The sequence below is a fragment of the Lolium perenne genome, chromosome 7 (assembly GCF_019359855.2).
Source record: "Lolium perenne isolate Kyuss_39 chromosome 7, Kyuss_2.0, whole genome shotgun sequence".
NCBI classification, from domain to species: Eukaryota; Viridiplantae; Streptophyta; class Magnoliopsida; order Poales; family Poaceae; genus Lolium; species Lolium perenne.
Genome location: NC_067250.2, coordinates 41,702,578 through 41,721,509, shown reverse-complemented (window position 1 = coordinate 41,721,509; position 18,932 = coordinate 41,702,578). Strand labels below are relative to the sequence as shown.

General features: G+C 49.9%; 1 protein-coding gene across 1 annotated transcript; it reads left to right on the top strand.

The window, feature by feature from the left end:
- Positions 1-9,619: 9,619 nt before the first annotated feature.
- Positions 9,620-11,176, top strand: LOC127317721 (12-oxophytodienoate reductase 1). The gene is made up of 2 exons (XM_051348316.2): positions 9,620-10,114; positions 10,229-11,176. The coding sequence occupies exons 1-2, from the start codon at positions 9,775-9,777 to the stop codon at positions 10,993-10,995; spliced, it is 1,107 nt and encodes a 368-aa protein (XP_051204276.1). The 5' UTR covers positions 9,620-9,774; the 3' UTR covers positions 10,996-11,176.
- Positions 11,177-18,932: the final 7,756 nt, after the last annotated feature.

Here is an 18,932-nt window from a genome sequence, read left to right as displayed (position 1 = left end):
CAGGGTCCTATTTTGCCACGAAGCTTCCATAAGACCGAAGAGGAGACGAAGTGGGGCCACAAGGTGGCCACACCATAGGGCGGCGCGGCCTGGCCCCTGGCCGCGCCGACCTGTAGTGTGGGGCCCTCGTGTGGCCCCCTGACCTGCCCTTCCGCCTACTTAAAGCCTCCGTCGCGAAACCCCCAGTACCGAGAGCCACGATACGGAAAACCTTCCAGAGACGCCGCCGCCGCCAATCCCATCTCGGGGGATTCAGGAGATCGCCTCCGGCACCCTGCCGGAGAGGGGAATCATCTCCCGGAGGACTCTACGCCGCCATGGTCGCCTCCGGAGTGATGAGTGAGTAGTCTACCCCTGGACTATGGGTCCATAGCAGTAGCTAGATGGTTGTCTTCTCCCCATTGTGCTTAATTGTCGGGTCTTGTGAGCTGCCGAACATGATCAAGATCATCTATCTGTAATTCTATATGTTGTGTTTGTTGGGATCCGATGAATAGAGAATACTTGTTATGTTGATTATCAAAGTTATGTCTATGTGTTGTTTATGATCTTGCATGCTCTCCGTTACTAGTAGATGCTCTGGCCAAGTAGATGCTTGTAACTCCAAGAGGGAGTATTTATGCTCGATAGTGGGTTCATGTCTCCGTGAATCTGGGGAAGTGACAGAAATCTCTAAGATTATGGATGTGCTGTTGCCACTAGGGATAGAACATTGGTGCTATGTTCGAGGATGTAGTTACTGATTACATTACGCGCAATACTTAATGCAATTGTCTGTTGTTAGCAACTTAATACTGGAGGGGGTTCGGATGATAACCTGAAGGTGGATTTTTTAGGCATAGATGCATGCTGGATAGCGGTCTATGTACTTTGTCGTAATGCCCAATTAAATCTCACTATACTCATCATAATATGTATGTGCATGGTCATGCCCTCTTTATTTGTCAATTGCCCAACTGTAATTTGTTCACCCAACATGCTGTTTATCTTATGGGAGAGACACCTCTAGTGAACTGTGGACCCCGGTCCAATTCTCTATACTGAAATACAATCTCTTGCAATCTTGTTCTCTTTCTGCAAACAATCATCATCCACACTATACATCTAATCCTTTGTTACAGCAAGCCGGTGAGATTGACAACCTCGCTGTTTCGTTGGGGCAAAGTACTTGGTTTGTGTTGTGCAGGTTCCACGTTGGCGCCGGAATCCCTGGTGTTGCGCCGCACTACATCCCGCCGCCATCAACCTTCAACGTGCTTCTTGACTCCTACTGGTTCGATTAAACCTTGGTTTCTTACTGAGGGAAACTTGCCGCTGTGCGCATCACACCTTCCTCTTGGGGTTCCCAACGGACGTGTCAACTACACGCATCACTGTGCGGATCTGCTCTGGCGCATGGAAGGAATGGCCGCCGGTCACCCCAACACGCCATCAGACCTGCGCCACCTCCCGTGCCGACGCCAGAACTCGCGTCACCATGCCATCGCGAATGGCTGGAACTCTTCCGGTGCCATACTGACCGTTTTCATGGGAGCCATCAGCCTTCATTGACATCCTCGACGAGGAACATTCGGCAATGGTGCAAACCCTAGTTAGCTAGGGTTCATTCTATTTTTATTTAAGTTTCTTTTTGTCCAATGTAAATTATTTTTTTTTGTTAGTATAAATATTACCAGAAAATAATATGCGAGAGTTCGTGGCTCGAATCGGACGGAACAAAACAGACACTTTTCGTATCAGATTTGCATTTGACAGCTGAAAATGCCCTAATACCTAGTGGAACGCGATAGGAGTGACAAGTTGCATATGAAAAAAGTCATTCTTCTGAGGTAGTGACCGTACAGTGAGCTCTGGCGTTTTGGGCGACCCGAAGGCGATTTTGAATTTCGGCCGCACGGGCGGCGACGACAGGGAGGGTCGGGGCGCCGAGATGGGGGCGCCGCGGTCCCCCTTGACCACGGGAGCGGGGAGCTGCCGGGGTAGGTTCTGGGCCCTGGAGGAGGCGGACGGGGCGGCCTCGCCGGGATCCGATGCGGAGGAGGTCGAGTCCTCAGATGCGGGGGAACCGAGCTCGCCCATCAACAGGCCGTCGGAGCTGAGGCTGGACAGCTTTGTCCAGCGTGCGGAGGAGCTGGGCGGAGCGCTGAAGACCGGGAGGCAGACGGCGTTCGCTCCCGGAGGTAGGGGCGCCTGGGTCCGGCCGCGGGCGGTGCCCCGTTTCCGGCGCCTGGGAGATCTGGGTGGGCGGAGGTCTCGAGGTGCAGGGGCACTGGTGGGAGCTGCCAGGTCCCCAGGTTCGGCGCCGGCGGGGGATATGTCGGCGGCAGTGCGGGCAGGGGCGACGTCGCCGGAGCGGCAGGGTTCCCCGATGTCGGCGCCGCCAACGCTGGAGGTGAACGAGGAAGACGGAGTTGCGGTGCGTGGCTTGGGGGCCGCGGCCTGCTCCTCCGGGGGGCCGGCCTTTGGGCCGCATGGCCCAGTTGGGGTTGGCCTGTGCAGCACTCCAGTGGGCCTTGGGATGGAGGCTGTGGAGGGCTCCTGGCTGGCGATTTCTCAGGCCGCTGGGCCGCCTTCGGCCCAGTTGGTGGTGGCGGCCGATCCGCAGGGCGTGGAGAGGCCCAGCCATCGGGTGGCGAGGCGCTTTACGTGGCTCTGGATGCCAAAGGGCTGCGCCATTCCTACCCTAGGGTTTCCAGCTCGTGCAAGTGAGGTGAGACAGAGGCTAAACGACCCTACCGCGCTGCCGCACCGTCTGCTCCGGAAAATCGCGCCGCCACCATCTCTCTCGCGTTCCTTCGCGGCGGCGGTGATGGACAGGGGGTATGAGGAGGGGCGGAAGAGGCGGCTGGAGGGGGAGGCGAGCCAGTGGAGGTCGGATGGCGGAGTTTTTGGCGAGGGTCACGGCTCCGGCGTGGGTCGCGGCGAAGGCGGGACGCAAGATGGTGGCGACAGGCACGAGGGGAACAGCCGCCAGGTTGGGGAATACCGCTACCAGGGCGCGGATTTCCGGTACCAGGGGCGCGGCAGGGAAGATTGGGGCTCGCCGCCGCCGTGGTGGGAAGAGCAACAATGCAGAGAGGCGGCACAGCGTCGTGATGAGGAGCAGTGGCAGCGCCAACAGGAGGCGCAGCGAGGCAGGGGGCCGGGAGACCGTGTGGCGACTGCGGGTCAGGGCGACCACGGTGGCGCAGGGGCGCCTCGCCAATACAACAACAACAAGGCGAGGCCTTTCAAGAAGGTGCAGGGTGCAGCCGGGGGTGCGCAGCAGCCCGTGGTGAAGGGGAAGAACAAAGCCAGTGCTTCCAAGGGAGGGATGCTGGTCGGTGGGGAATGCTTCAAGTGCGGTCGCGAGGGACATTTCCAATCGGAGTGCACTTTCGAGCCTCTGTGTGTGATTTGCAGCGCCGAGGGTCACACCTCGGCGAACCGTCTGTCGAGAGGGAAGACGCTGAGGCTTCAGTCTATGGGACACGCGATTTCTGGGGGAGGGTTCTACAACATCGATGTGGAGCCACTAAGGGGCAGCCAGGCACCGGGGGAGGTGTTCGCGGCGATCATTAGCTTCAAGGGGAAGCCGCTGTCGGAGGAGATGCTTTCCGGTGAGCTCAAGCACCTCGTGGATGAGCTTTGGGATTGGCAAGTACGCAAGCTCTCGGAGGTGGAGTTCTCCGTGGTCTTCCCCTCCCGTGAGACGCTTAGGTTGAGCACGGGTAGTGGCAAGCTTTACCTCCTGCTGAGCAAGACGGATACTGCTATCCGTGAGGCCTTTCTGGCTCCAAAACCGAGCGTGCTACTCCCGTCGACTTGGGTTCGTTTGACCGGAGTCCCGGAGGATTTGATGACGAAGGAGAGGCTCATGGCAGCGTTTGTGATGGTGGGAAGGCCCTTTGAGGTCGACGAGCTGTCGCTGAAGAAAAAGGACACGGAACCGATTCGCATGCGCTTCCACTGCCGGTTCCCGGAGAGGATCAAGGGATCGATCCAGGTGTTCGTCAATGGGGAAGGTTACACGGTGGGGGTTCAGGCTGAGTCTCCACCGCGTGGGGGAGTGGGCGGCTCAGCGGGGCCGCCCAAGCCGCTGGCACGCCAGGATGAGGACGATGATGAGTCCGACGGATTCTCCACGGACAGCGAGTGGAACAGGCATCGGCGCAGGAAGAACAAGAACGGCGACAAGGCGAAGGAGGGGGAGTCGGAGAAAGGAAAGGCTACAGCGGCGGCGGCCACCGGCAAGAGCCACAAGGGGGAGGTTGTGTCGGGTCAGGGTTCTCAGTCCGCACCCCCGCTTGGGAAGGGGACGGTGACAGCTGGTTTGGTGTTGGACCAATACGGGTCAAACCTGAAAGGCGCAGCGACCCAGCTCTCCTTCCCTGCTCTAACGGCTGGCGGACCGGAGGTGTCGCAGGTGGAGCTGGTGGGAGTGGAGACCGGCTGGGCGGGCTTGGAGGGCTCTTCGCTCTCCACGGTGACGGACCCCACTTCTTGGTGCGTGGACAGCCCGGAGCCGATGGCTCCACCGGCGAAGGTGGCAAGGCGTGAGGCGTGCCCTGGTAGCACGGAGGAGGAGTTGGCGATTCTGGGAGCGACAGAGGCGGTCGATGGAGGCGGTGTGGGGCAAGAGGTGGTCAAGGACCTCCTCCGGGAGACGCGTGCGGTGATGCCGGTGGCACGTGGTCCACGGTTAGCGGCTATCCCCTACGCGAGGAGGACGGCGACCAAGCCGGCCGCGGCGGTCCGCAAGAGCTCAAGGCACGGGAAGGGGGCGGTGGCCTCGACGATGATGGAGAAGGCGCAACAGCTCGCGGCGGACAAGAACCTGGAGACGGTCATCAACAACAACAAGGACGTCGACAAAGGTACGGACTTCGCCATCTTGGACATCCTTCCCGACTCTCACCTCTCTTCCGTTATCAAGGATAGTTGTATCGTGTTTTCGCCGAGTGTGGGTAGCCCGGGGGAGGCGCTTTCCATTGTGCGGGCCAAAGAAAAGGTCCAAGCGGCTCTTGCGGCCGCGGCACGACGGCTGCGGCTGGAGGAGGAGGCCCGCAAGAGGGCAGAGGAGAACCTCCCGGCCGATGTGCTCGAGCGGCAGGGTGCCCTCGCTGTTACGGACCCTAACCCGGAGACGGGGAGATCTCTCGGGGAGAGAGATGCGGGGTCTGAGGCCTCTGGTGAGGAGGTGGGTGACCGGGTGCGGGGGAGGCACCCGTTGTCGGCGGGGGAGCAGAATTTGGGTGGGGCGAAGGGCGGCACCACTCACGCTCCCAAGCGTAGGAGGAAGAAGTCCTCGCTCACGGTCAGGAAAGGCATGAGTAAGCGTCGGGGAGTATCATGAGGTTCCTTATCCAAAACATCCGAGGCTGGGGGGCACCGAGGAGGCGGACCCAGCTGAAGAACATTTTCAAGACGGATCAGGTGGACATAATCGGTCTGCAGGAGACTATCAAACAGGATTTTTCGGCACAGGAACTACGTTGGCTGGAACACGGGGGTCAATTCAACTGGAACTGGGTGCCGGCTACGGGGCACTCGGGGGGGCTTCTTCTTGGATTCAGGGATGAATTCTTTGAGGTTGGATTCTGGAGGAAGGGTTCCTTCTTTATCAGCGCTGACATTTTACAGCGAAACAACAACCTTAAGTGGCGATTCATGTTAGTGTACGGCCTGGCAGATCATTCGAGGACGTCTGAGTTCTTGGGCGAACTCGAGACGGAGGTGGCCAACTGCTTGCTACCAATTGTAGTAGCAGGGGACTTCAACCTAGTCCGTAGGGCGGAGGATAAGAGCAATGGGGCGGTCAACTGGCCACGGGTGCGCCGGTTTAATGACGTTCTAGCTAGCCTAGCCCTGAGGGAGATTTGTCGGGCGGGGGCCCGCTTTACGTGGACTAACAACCAGGCCGCACCGATCCGGTCGGTGCTGGACAGAGTGTTTGTCTCGCCTGCCTGGGAGGCGATCTTCCCCCTGGCCTCTCTTACGGCAGTCACGAGGATTGGTTCTGACCACTGCCCTTTGATCTTGGACAATGGGGAGAAGGGTCTGGTGCGTTCCCCACGGTTCTTCTTTCAGACGTGGTGGTTCGGGGTACCGGGCTTTGGGGAGCTGGTACGTGGCAAGATTGGGTCTGCCGTGTTGGCAGCTGGAACTCAGAGGTCAAGTATTGACCTCTGGCAGCATATTACCCGAGGGCTCAGGCAATTCCTCAAGGGATGGGGTGCCAATCTAGGGAGAGAGCGTCGAGTGTTCCGCGAGGACCTGGTCAAACGGATCCAGGATTTGGATGCGAAGGCGGACGCCGACGGGCTGGACGAGGAGGGATGGGCTATCCGATACAGCCTGGAAGATCAAATCATTGCGTCGGACAGTCTTGAGGAGGAGTACTGGAAACAGAGGAGTCGCGTGCAGTGGACGCTTAAAGGGGACGCGTGCACGGCCTATTTTCATGCATTCGCGAATGGCAGACGCCGAAAATTCATGATTCCCCGCCTGATTACGGAGAACGGGGAAATTTCCGTACAACAGGACCTGGTAGATCACATTTACGGCTTCTACCAGGGGCTCATGGGGTCGGTGGGGGAGGAGAAAGTTTTCTCCTTAGGCTCGGACCTGTGGCCGGCGGAGGAACAGGTGTCTCATGGGGAGAATGAGGAACTGCTGCTTACTTTTACGCCTGAGGAGCTGGATGCAGTGCTTGCTGAGATGAAACCGGACTCGGCTCCGGGTCCGGACGGGTTACCGGTGGTGTTCTTTAAAAGGTTCTGGGAGAGCCTTAAAGGACCCATCCTCAACATCTTGAACGAGTTTGCTCTAGGGAGAGTAGACATAGCGCGCCTTAACTACGGTATCATCTCCTTAATTCCAAAGATTAGAGGGGCGGAAGAGATTAGACATTACAGACCTATTGCGCTCATCAATGTGATTTTTAAATTCATAGCAAAAGCGTATGCGACTAGATTGTCCCCGATTGCTCACAGGACGATAGATAGGAGTCAGACGGCCTTCATTAGAGGCCGTTGCTTGCACGAGGGGGTGCTAGCACTTCACGAGATTGCCCATGAGCTGCGCATTAAGAAGCTCAAGGGTCTGCTGCTTAAACTGGATTTTGAGAAAGCATATGATCGTGTGAACTGGGAGTTCCTTCGTGAAGTCCTAGTGAGGAAGGGTTTCTCAGCAGGGGTGGTACACAGGTTGATGCAACTTGTCTCGGGCGGACACACGGCGATCAACATTAATGGTGAGGTGGGACAATATTTCCGTAATGCTCGAGGGGTGCGGCAGGGGGACCCCCTATCTCCCATTCTCTTTGACTTCATGGTGGATGCCTTGGCAGCTATCCTGACCAGAGCCAAAGATGGTGGACACATACAGGGGGTTGTGCCACACCTGATTCCAGGGGGAATCACTCACCTACAATACGCAGACGACACGATGATCATGATTGAGCCCTCTGACATTGGGATTGCGAACCTGAAGCTCCTCTTGCTATGCTTCGAGAACATGTCGGGTCTCAAGATCAATTTTTCGAAGAGTGAGGCGATTGTCACAGGGGTTGATGATGCGGAGAGGCGCAGGATCGCTGACTTGCTTAATTGCAACCTTGGGAAGCTGCCCATGTCCTATCTGGGCCTTCCGGTCTCGGACAAGACCTTATCTGTCGCAGACTGGTATTTTCTCACGGAGAAAGTGGGACATCGGGTGGACCCATGGCAGGGACTTTTTCTGGCATCTGCAGGGAGGCTTGAGCTGACCAACTCTTGTCTGTCGAGCCTTCCGATGTTCGCGATGGGGATCTATCTTCTCCATGAAGCGACACACGGGGAAATGAATAAGTCCAGAGCCCGCTTCTTTTGGGAAGGAGCCGGGAATAAGAGGAAGTACCATATGGTCGATCGGGCGACGGTGTGCAAGCCCAAAGAGCTTGGAGGGTTGGGAATCCTCAACACGAAATTGATGAACATTGCGTTGATGTTGAAGTGGATCTGGAAGTTATACCAGGGAGCGGAGGGTCTCTGGGCGGACCTGATCTGAGCCAAGTACCTGGGGGAGAATGATATCTTCTCCCCGCTTGTGCCTACGAAGGGTTCCCAGTTTTGGAATGCCATACAGAAGATCAAATGGTACTTTAAGCTGGGAGCGAGGCACAAGGTTGCGGATGGGAGACGCACGTACTTTTGGCTCGACTGGTGGACGGGGAAGGGTCCCCTGAGATTGCTGTTTCCCCGCCTATTTCAATGCTGTGACAACCACTTTGCCACAGTTGCGGGAGTGCGGGATGCCAATGGGTGGCACATCAGGTTTCGGAGAACCTTTGGCACTGCGGAGGTTGTGGAATGGGAGAACCTCTGTAGGATCTTTGATCTCCACCCTTTTTCGGAAGGGGTGGATGAGGTGTCTTGGGCCCTCGAGCCATCCGGGAGCTTCTCCACAAGGTCCATATACGGGTGCCTCTCGCAAGGGGCGGTTGTGACGCACTTTAAAGACGTCTGGAAGACGAGGGTTCCGCCCAGGATTAGGGTTTTCCTGTGGCAACTCATCAGGAGCCGGCTCCCTTCTGGAGTGCAGGTTGCGAAGAGGAATGGCCCGACGAATGGGGCTTGCGCCTTCTGTGGGGAAGAGGAGGACTGCAACCATATTTTTTTCTCATGCCATCTTGCCAAACTGGCGTGGGCAGGCGCTAGGGAGCTCCTGCAGTGTGACTGGAACCCAGCAGGGGCTGGGCAATTCATTGCCTTAGTCCAGAGCCTCTCGGGGTCCTTACGTAGGCTAGCTTGGTTCACCTTCGCGGCCTAATCTTGGGCGCTTTGGAATGTTAGGAACAAACTAGCTATGGAAGGAAAGCTTATCAATAACCCCGCTGATATCTTCTTTCACATACATTCATATATGCAGCGCTGGAGGGTTCTGGTCAGACCGAGGGACCATGCGACTTTGGACGTGGTGATGGAAGGGGTTAGGAGGCTGCAGTCGATGACGCGTGCTCAAGCCGGATGAAGCTACATGTCTATCAGAGTGCCGTGTTGTTGTGTGGGTGGTGGCTTCTTGTATCCTGTGATCTGATGTTAGGTGGACTTGAGTATTGGGGTGTGTTGAGTTCAGGAACCTGTTTGTAAGCTATTCGAACCTTGTGGTTGCCGTGTGGCTTTATATATAAAGCCGGGCCTATGGCCTTATGTTTAAAAAGTGACAAGTTGCAATAAGGCTAACGTTTGCGGTGACGTTGGGACGGTGTAAGCAGGTTTACTTCCAGCACCAACGGATTATACATGAGGATCCTTCCTGTGTCCTCTACCCATAGCCTCCTGGTGCCACCGACAGTTAGGTTTTAAAGAGTGGTTTACCTCTTTTTGCCAGGAAGAATCTTTTGAGTGCTGAAAGATACCTGCTGAGTGCTGACGAATCAGTGAATCACAATCGATCACAAACCGCTGGTACCTTGACAAGAACCACACCACACGCTCGATTGGTGCTCAAAGTGAACACGCGTTATACATGACCAAGTACAATGAATCTGGCTTTCGTCGCCGGGCTCACACAGAGGATGACGGAGAGGGTGACGAGATGGTGGAAATGGAAGAGGACAATCTGCGGTACCAGCAGGAAAAGACGCACGGCGGGCGCGTCATGCCACACCGGAGAGGTCCACGCCACCAACACCTATAAATTCAGACAGGCCCTCGGCCCGATTGAAGCACAGACACACAGAACAGATACAGAGCTCAGAAGCAAGAACCAAAGCAACCTTTAGCCATTCCCCTGCAAATCAGCCGAGAGAAAATGGTGGCCAAGGAGGCGATCCCGCTGCTGACGGCGCACAAGCTAGGGCGCTTCGACCTCTCCCACCGGGTGGTGTTGGCGCCGCTCACGCGCTGCCGCTCCTACGGCAGCGTGCCGCAGCCGCACGCGGCGCTCTACTACTCGCAGCGGGCGACCAAAGGCGGCCTCCTCATCTCCGAGGCCACGGACGTCTCCGTCACCGCGAAGGGGTACCCTGAGACCCCCGGTATCTGGACGCAGGAGCAGGTGGAAGCCTGGAAGCCCATCGTCGACGCCGTCCACCGCAAGGGTGCGCTCTTCTTCTGCCAGATCTGGCATGTCGGAAGAGTATCCACAAACGGTAAGTTGCAAATCCATGTCGTTGCTGAACTACATACACCCTCAAGATTTTATCTGATTCTATGGTTAATTCGCCATACTAATCCTGGTTTATGTTGATCTACTGACAAAACAGATTACCAGCCGGACGGGAAGGCGCCAATCTCCAGCACTGACAAGCAGATAACGCCCGACGCCGAGGCCGGCATAGCATACTCCAAGCCCCGCCGGCTTCAGATAGAAGAAATTCCCGCGATCATCGATGACTTTAGGCGCGCCGCTCGGAACGCCATCGAGGCAGGCTTCGATGGCGTGGAGATCCACGGCGCACATGGCTACCTCTTAGAGCAGTTCATGAAAGATAGCTCCAATGACCGCACCGATGAGTATGGTGGCAGCCTTGAGAACCGATGCCGCTTTGCTGTGGAGGTGATTGACGCTATTGTTGGTGAGATCGGGGCGGATCGTGTAGGCATAAGGTTGTCTCCATTTGTGGATTACATGGATTGCTACGACTCCAACCCGCATGCCCTTGGCGCATACATGGTGGAACAGCTGAACAAGCACCAAGGGTTTCTCTACTGCCACATGGTTGAACCTCGGATGGCTATTGTGGATGGTCGGAGGAAGATACCTCACGGGCTACTACCTTTCAGGAAAGCATTCAACGGCACTTTCATTGCCGCCGGTGGGTATGATCGGGAGGAAGGCAACAAGGTGATCGCTGATGAATATGCTGACCTTGTCGCTTATGGGAGGCTCTTTCTAGCTAATCCGGATTTGCCAAAAAGATTCGAGCTAGGTGCCCCTTTGAACGAGTACGACCGCACTACCTTCTACACGCAAGATCCCGTTGTTGGCTACACAGACTATCCTTTCCTTGATGGCTCAATTGCTGAGTAGTTCGTCCACTTAATTTCGATTATGATGTACTTTGCTTTATCAAATAGGTACTAGTGTTTTGTGTAGTATGTATGTGCATATGCACGTGCATTGTATCATTTCCAGGTTGTTGTTTTTCATGTAATACTAGTATGTACACACGTGATCTTCATCTAGTGATATATGTTTGTATCTTCTCTTATGTTTTCTGGTGCGAGCACATATTCAAATTGTCCCTGAGTTACTCTTTCCTCTTGGTATTTTTATTAGATTTGTGGCCTAAAAGGGATACCAAGGTAGGTATCCTTTATGTTGTAGTATTACCATTTCCACCAAAGATTTTCTCATTTGCATGTGATGATAATATGCACACGTACAAGATACCTTCATGTAGGTATAATATTTAGATTTTCCAGTCCTTAAGAGACGCACACCTAACTAAATCTGAACTGTTTGTTTTACTCCCTCCCACTATATATGCTAGAAACGTGTCACTGTTATTGGTTGAATATCGCTGAAATCAACCAAGTATTTTTCTAGAACTAGTCTAGCAATTTCTATGGATGATGCATTACTTGTCAATGATGGAAGATTTCTCGTAAATCAGGGGTGCATTTTTCTGCTATGAATATCATGTTACTTTGCTTAAAATTTTCATTTTCTATATAGTCATCAATATATGAAAATTGAATCTTTCTCGGAAATGAAAGAGAAATAGCCCACATGGCAGACTGACCTAGTGAGCAAAGGCATATAAAACTCTTTGCAAGCGTGGTATTGGTTCTCATGATTCTTTTGCCCTACTGCATGACACTTCCCATAATTTCATCATAAACCCCATTGTCTTCCGTTTTACTAATTTTTTTCCACATTACGTCAATGACATACCATTTTTTTTTTGTAGAAGAGACAATAGAGCAGAACAATTACAAGAAGTTAAGCTAACTTTGCAAACAAAGCGGTATCTCAACACTCAAACCAAGGAATCTAAACCCTACTCTCTCTCTCCTTACTATGTTACACCCACCTACACCTACTCTCTCTCTTCCAAGAGGCACATGTCGTCGTATCAGATTTAAAGAATCCTACATCATTTAAATAGATGACCTGCAAGATTTGAATGCTAAAACCCTGATCTCCTCTTTTCATCTTGACAACCATCTAGCAAGCAAAAACATATCTTCCGACCTACTTTCAATAAAACCCAAACCCGAAACTCCTTCAATCCACTCATACTTTGACACTTAATCATGTGGTATCTGTTCTTGCAACCGGTCCCATCCCAGTAGAAATTAGCATGACCATCTGAAAATTATAATGTGTCCCTTCAAAAAGCAAGTAGAAACCCATGACATATGTGGGAATATTACTAACGCAGAAATCGATTAACATTTTCCTCCCTCCTACCGAAAAGGCCACCAGTTCCCCACTCCTTTTTCACTTTGGTCGCCAAAACTCAAAGTTGGATGCCACCATCTTCATGTTAGAAACTAGAGTTCCCAAGAATTCATTGCAAACAAACTAACGTTGCAACTAACAAGTTTGCCAGTACTTCTTGTTGTTCATCTTGGTGGACCCTAGAATAAAAAAATCACTCCTCTAAAAGTTTATTTTCAATCCTGCCATATCCTCATAGCAATATACCATAAACTTCATTCTTGTGATCGATGATTCGTCGGTGAACTTGACGTGCAAAGTGGTATCATTAACATATTGTAGGTTTGTATGCCACCACTGATCAAATGAAAAACCAAGCCATGGAGATGACCATGATTTTTCCCTGTTGTAATCATGACTCCCAATGCTTCCGCTACGATGTGAAATAGGAGAGTATAAAGAGGGTCACCTTGATGGTACCCTCTGAATACTCTAGAATTTTTTTAGTGTTCTTACCATTAATGTTAATGCGCATCCTACATGTTTTCATACACAAATTAAGTCGGTTAATCCAAGTGTTTGAGAAACCTTTCTCCATCAAAAGATCTCTAAGAAAATGTCAATATACCTTGTTTTAAAGCCTTTTCAAAGTCAAGATTCAGAACAATGCCCTTTGCCTTAAAGCTGGACATCCCATGGACCACTTCATGCACCACCACCACTCCCTCCTCAATTTGGCGCCTTGCCACAAATGCAATTTGTGTTCGGGGAGAATAACTCCAGCAGTTACTTCAGATAATATCATGGTCGGAATTTTGGTAATCAATTTGTAGATCACATTAGATGTTCACCTCCTGTCACGAGCAGAAGTACTTTGTTCTCTTTTTTATCCCTAGGTCTGCGGTTTCTAAAAAAAATTTAGGACCCAATAACCCCATATAACAAGTATCCAAATAATTAGGTCGCGCTTTCTATAATCTCCCGCGAACCCACATGTACTTCAACTAGTGTAGTTCTATCATATATGCAAGTAGAACATAAGCATAACATGTATCTATAAATATCTCATAGCAAATCAGCAAGTTCATCATTTCATAAACAAAGATCCACCATCCATATGGCATCTACAATGGGGTGGATGATCGAGAGAAACAAGGAGGCGATGGTGATGGAGGAGAGGCGGCTAGCTGGAGGTGATCCTAGCAACAGTTTGTTGGGAATATTCCCTAGAGGCAATCATTTATGATGTAATTCATGATTATTGATAAAGTTATTAAGTTGTCTTTCAATGAACATTTGATATATATCGTTGAGTATGTGATTCGGTTGTGTATCTATGTATTCATGTTGTTCATACTACATTGGCCTTAGTCTTCAAGATTGTGTTGGACACACGACTTAGACTAATGTGCAAGTCGGAACATGACTCGGTTCCACTTGTCATGGATATGGTGATGCTAATCCGACTTACATGGACTCGACTAAAGTGTTTAGCAAGTCGGACTAACCCATATTGAGATGCAACGAGAAAGTCGTGATTTGTATGTCTTAATTAATGGAACTCTTAGACCTGAGATGATCACACGATATGAGTTGTGGATCGGCTCACTTAAGTTTCGCCAATTGGGGCAACCATAAAGCAATGAGTTTGAGCCAGCTAAGAATCAAGCTGCGTGATGTGGATAACCAAGATGGTATATTGTACCTCTAGATGGAGAGATATTCTCTAGACCCTCTTGCGCGACTTGGTTAAGTGTTACCCGACGCAGCCAACTAAGAGTTAATTAGATGAATTACATATCACATATGGAGAAGAGATATGACCATTTAAAGGCATGACATCAACTCACCTATAGCTTGAAAATATATATTGTGAGACAAAAGGACGTGGACGGAAGTCACACTGGATAGGTTTGTCGTCATGATCAACTCGATGGTACTTTAGAGTCGGCATGTTCTCTAGGATCCGCTGCTGACTGATCCATTGCGAGTCGGACTCCAACTATGTCAAAGTTGTCGTTAGCTCGCGAGGTCATACACTTAAGAGCAAAAAGCTATTCGGATGGGATCCGACTACGAAGTGAGTTAGCTAGGTTGTACCTAAGCTAGAGACGGACCGGGTCAGCGAGTTGGACTCGCGATGACCGGGTTAGGGTTTCAATAAGTGGGCCACAAGTGTGTTGTGAAGCCCACACTTACTCCCATGTATATAGTGGGGTGGCGGCTGCCCAAAGGGCATGATTATACCACTCCAAATTATTGGGAACCCTAGCGCCTCCACTCCAGTCCAGTCGCCATACCAGACGTAGTAGGCTAGCACTGGTGCTCCTCCTTGCACGTGTGGATACCAGCATAGGTGTTGTACGTTCAGCACTTCGACGACGTGTTTGTGGTAGTGCATAGATTGTGGTCTGCACTGTCCCAATGCGCTTCATTGAGATCTCTAGTGGTAATCCTCGTGGTCTTTTACCTCGGCTGGATCTTGGAAGTGTCGTATAAGGAGATTTTTTTCACCGTGTGGCCCAACTCGCCCCCCACCATTTCTTTTCCAATAGTGGATTGCAACCTCTCTATTTCTTTGTTTCGTGTCCCTGCCTTCATGTGTCTCGAACTAAATTCCGTGAGGTTATATTTATGGGTTTTTAGGTCAAAACAAAAATGATGGCAGGGGAATGGACAACATCTGAGGCTCAAGGCCCCGAAACACATGTGTGGAGAATCTAGGGAGTGTGAATGCGCTATGGCCCCCCTAGATGGCCTGATGGGATTGTGAGGTCCTTATTTGGCTTGTTGGGTTCGTCCAAAAAAATTGAATCAACATTTTTTACCTTGCTCTTTTCCGCGTCCCTTAGCTCCTTGAAAGTCAAAAATACTAATAGGATGTTTTTCTTCCATCTAGAGTTAAATACGAAAATAATTATCTATCATGGAAAATCCTGGTCATTAAAAACTTTTGTAGTAACTCCTAATATGATGCAAATATGACGGATAATAACATAATTAACTTCCAAGTTCATAGATATATAAATTTCTAACGTATCAATGCATCAGTCACCGAGGCGTTCAGTAATGTCCATGAAGCCCTAACTCCGAGGCATCAACTTATCATTACATGAGGAACTAAACTCCCTATTGACATAGGTTTCTAGGCCGAGGCCTCTCCTTCGACTACTTGTGTTCAAGTTCGGGTCTCAAGATGTGAAAGTTAATTAATACCTCAAGATATTTCCAAAGGACATGTATGTTGTGGAAAATATGTTGACTCTGATTTGAGCACAGAACAAATTCCGTGTTCGGCCTTGAAGATCATACCCACCCTTCATAGTACAGTTGTCATGAGATGAATCAAAACTATGAAGATACTACAATTTTCAATCTTGTTTGGCTTTGAGTCTTGAAGCACGCCAGGAACACTCATGTCTTCAAAGAAGCGTAGGGGCCTTTTACTCTTAACCGGTACAAACTTTTTTTGAGGGTTTAACGGTGGAAAATCCTACTGCATTTTTTTATTATATAAATATCGATACGATACAATACAAGTGTATTCTATATACCAAAGGTATACAAAGCAAAAGATAACAAAACTAGGAGAAAACTAAGGAAAACCACACATTTGATTGTAACCATTCTCTGAAAGATTATGTATATTTCTTCTTCATTCTGAACTGGATCATTCTGAGCTCATTTTTGTAAATTGCCTTCCAACTCTGGAAGCTTGGTCTTTGTTTCTTGAAATTTTTTCTGTTTCTCACTATGCAGATCCCCCAAGCTGCTGAGATGATAATTTCCATGGCGAAAGGGACATTCATTTTTGTCTTTATATCATAAAAAGCATCCATAACTGATAGTAAACGAGTTCTTTGTGGGCAAACAAAATCCCAGCACAACTCTGCAAATGGGCATGTTCAAAATAGATGCACCAATGTTTCTTCCTCATTACATTGGAGAGTTGCGCAAGAATAGAATGGCAAGGTGAATTTTTTTTCTTGCTAGGAGGTTTCTTGTATTTAGTCTATCCAAAAGTAGCTGCCAGAAGAAGAATTTGTGTTTTGCTTGACATGATGATTTGCAAATCCAAGAGAAAATTTTAGGTGTATGCCTCACCCCTATCATAACATTGTATGCCCTTTTTGTTGAAAATTGTCTATTACTCCAAATGTACCTCCATGAGCTCCATGAGTCCTTGTTTCCTCTTTGTATAGTGTTCAGAGCATTGTAGCAAATTCGTTCAAATTTGTTCAAATTCTTGGAAGGCCTGCTGAGATAGAGGGAGGTGGAACAAATCTTCAAAAAATTCTTGAGAGATGACATCACATACTGAGAGGTCTGTTTTCTTTGCAAAAGAGACTAAGTGTGGTAATTGATGAAGCAGACAAGAGTCCTCCCAAATGTCAGTCTAGAACAATATTGTCTTCCCACTTCCCAGGTTACACTTGGCCATGGATTTATATGTATCCAATAATTTTAGATGAGACTTCCACTAGAAAGATCCCTCCATTGTATTAGGTATCCTTCCAGAATTATAATAGGTTCCTCTGATAAGCTTGACCCACGGAATGTCCGTATCATTATGAAATTTGTGCAGGTTTTTTAGCAGAAGATCTTTGTTTTGAGTTTCCAGATTCATCACTCCTAATCCTCCTTGATCTTTTGGTCTACAGATTTTATTCCGTGCCACTAGAGCCTTCCCATGCGCTTGTATATCATTATTCGTTTTCCTCCATAAGCAATGTCTCATATATTTAATTACTTGATCCTTGATAGTCACTGGAATGCCAAGGCAGCAAATGTAAAACATGGGTAGAGATGATAGCACAGATTTGACCATTAATTTCCAACTTTCCTCCATAGTTTAGAAAATCAGAAATTCCACATAGTTGTCCATGAACCATTGGAAGGAAATACTCAAGGGAAGGTTTGGTGATACCCAAAGGTAATCTCAGGTAGGTAACTGGTACAAACTTCAACATTGTTCAACGTTTAGTCATCAAGAGTGTCAGTATTGTTCCTTGCATCAAGCCTTCCTCTACGTCTTGAGTCTTTAATCAACGTGGTCTTCCACTTTCTTTTTGAGGGGTTGTCTTACCTCCGGGACTAGGTTCTGTGTATACTAGATAAAAGTATTAGTATAACTAGATTGACATCGATCATTCAAAACCCAATAGGAGTCTAGGAGCACTTTCATCATTTCACTAGTGTGGGACCACATCAATGGAACTCCCGGTAATCATTATTAGCCCGCTCTTAGTGCGCACATCATGGTGTTGAACATTACTTGTAAGGGCACATTGCCCCTATGTGTGGTTTTGGTAATTAATGACAACCCCTATGGACTAATGTTTTCATTGAGTTTATATGAAGGAATATTCCATAGGTACTACTTGTATTCCATGTGTTGGATTCAAGTATGGATGCCATGAAGATAAAGATACACCTTGTGTATTGGCATCAAGATCATCGATTTGAAGATATATATGTGATATGATCAAGAAGAAGAAATGAAGATGGAGTTCTTATGTGGAACTCAATATTAGCCATGCTCTATCTTATGTGAGTATGAGAAGATACAAGGTTGAGTTGGGCAAGTTCAAGATGAGCATCTTGAGTGGATCACATGTTTGAAGCTTGCCGTCCATTTGGTGATAATGGACATGTGAAGATGTGCATCAATGGAGCTTTCCCATCATAGTGTATGGGGGAGTATTTGTGAGTCTTCACGAAGCAACATTGATCAAGTGAGGCATTCCGGCTTGTGTAGAGATTGAAGTGTTATCATCAAGATCAAGCGGGATGCGCAAGGCAAAGGTATGACCTTGATAGGTTTTACTTTTACCGGTCTCAAGGTGGTTGTTGGGAGACCGATTATAGGATAGATAGCCGCACTATCAAGAGGGGCTTTCGGTTGGGTAACTTGATCACATCGTCTTAGGGAGCTCAATCCTTTGCATACTTTGCATATTCCTATTGATTCTTGGTGTTTATCGGTGTAAGGTTTTTGAGCTTGTTTCTAGCTTTACAACAAGCCCAAGTTCATCGAAAACGGAGTTCGCATGCATCTTCTATTGCGTTTTCGAGGTTGGGTGATTTTACCGGTTATTCATGATATAAGGTTCTACCTTTTATATTCATGATAAAATCCCCTCCTACGGATTCTTGAGTTTTCACTTTCTATTGGATAGCATTTGTTGTTATCTTCCAAACAAAATTGGTTTCATTCGAATCGGAGTTCGGGAGCATTAGTTATTAAAGAAAAAGGAAAAGGGAGAAAAGAAAAAAAAGAAAAAAAAGGGGAGGTAGTGGCCGGCCGGCCGACCGGCCTGACCGGCCCACCCGGTCCGGACCGGATCTGGTGCTGGTGCCAGCCGGGCCGCTTACTTTGGCGGTTCCGGTCTGGGCCAGCCCAGCACCCGGCGCCCGCCAGCCCGCTCGGCGCCCCTCCCGGCCGACCGGCCTCCTGGCCGGGCTGGGCCGTCTCCGCCTCCCCCGCGCGGCCCACCTCGCCTGGCCTATCCGTTGCGCTGTGCGGCGCGCCGCTCCGCTCCGCCGGTTGCAGGTCCGGCTGGGCCGGATCCCAGACCGGC

Coding starts and splice junctions, on each gene's coding strand:
- LOC127317721 (XM_051348316.2), top strand. CDS start 9,775: ATGGTGGCCAAGGAGGCGATCCCGCTGCTGACGGCGCACAAGCTAGGG. Junction 10,115..10,228: donor CGGAAGAGTATCCACAAACG/GTAAGTTGCAAA, acceptor CTGACAAAACAG/ATTACCAGCCGGACGGGAAG.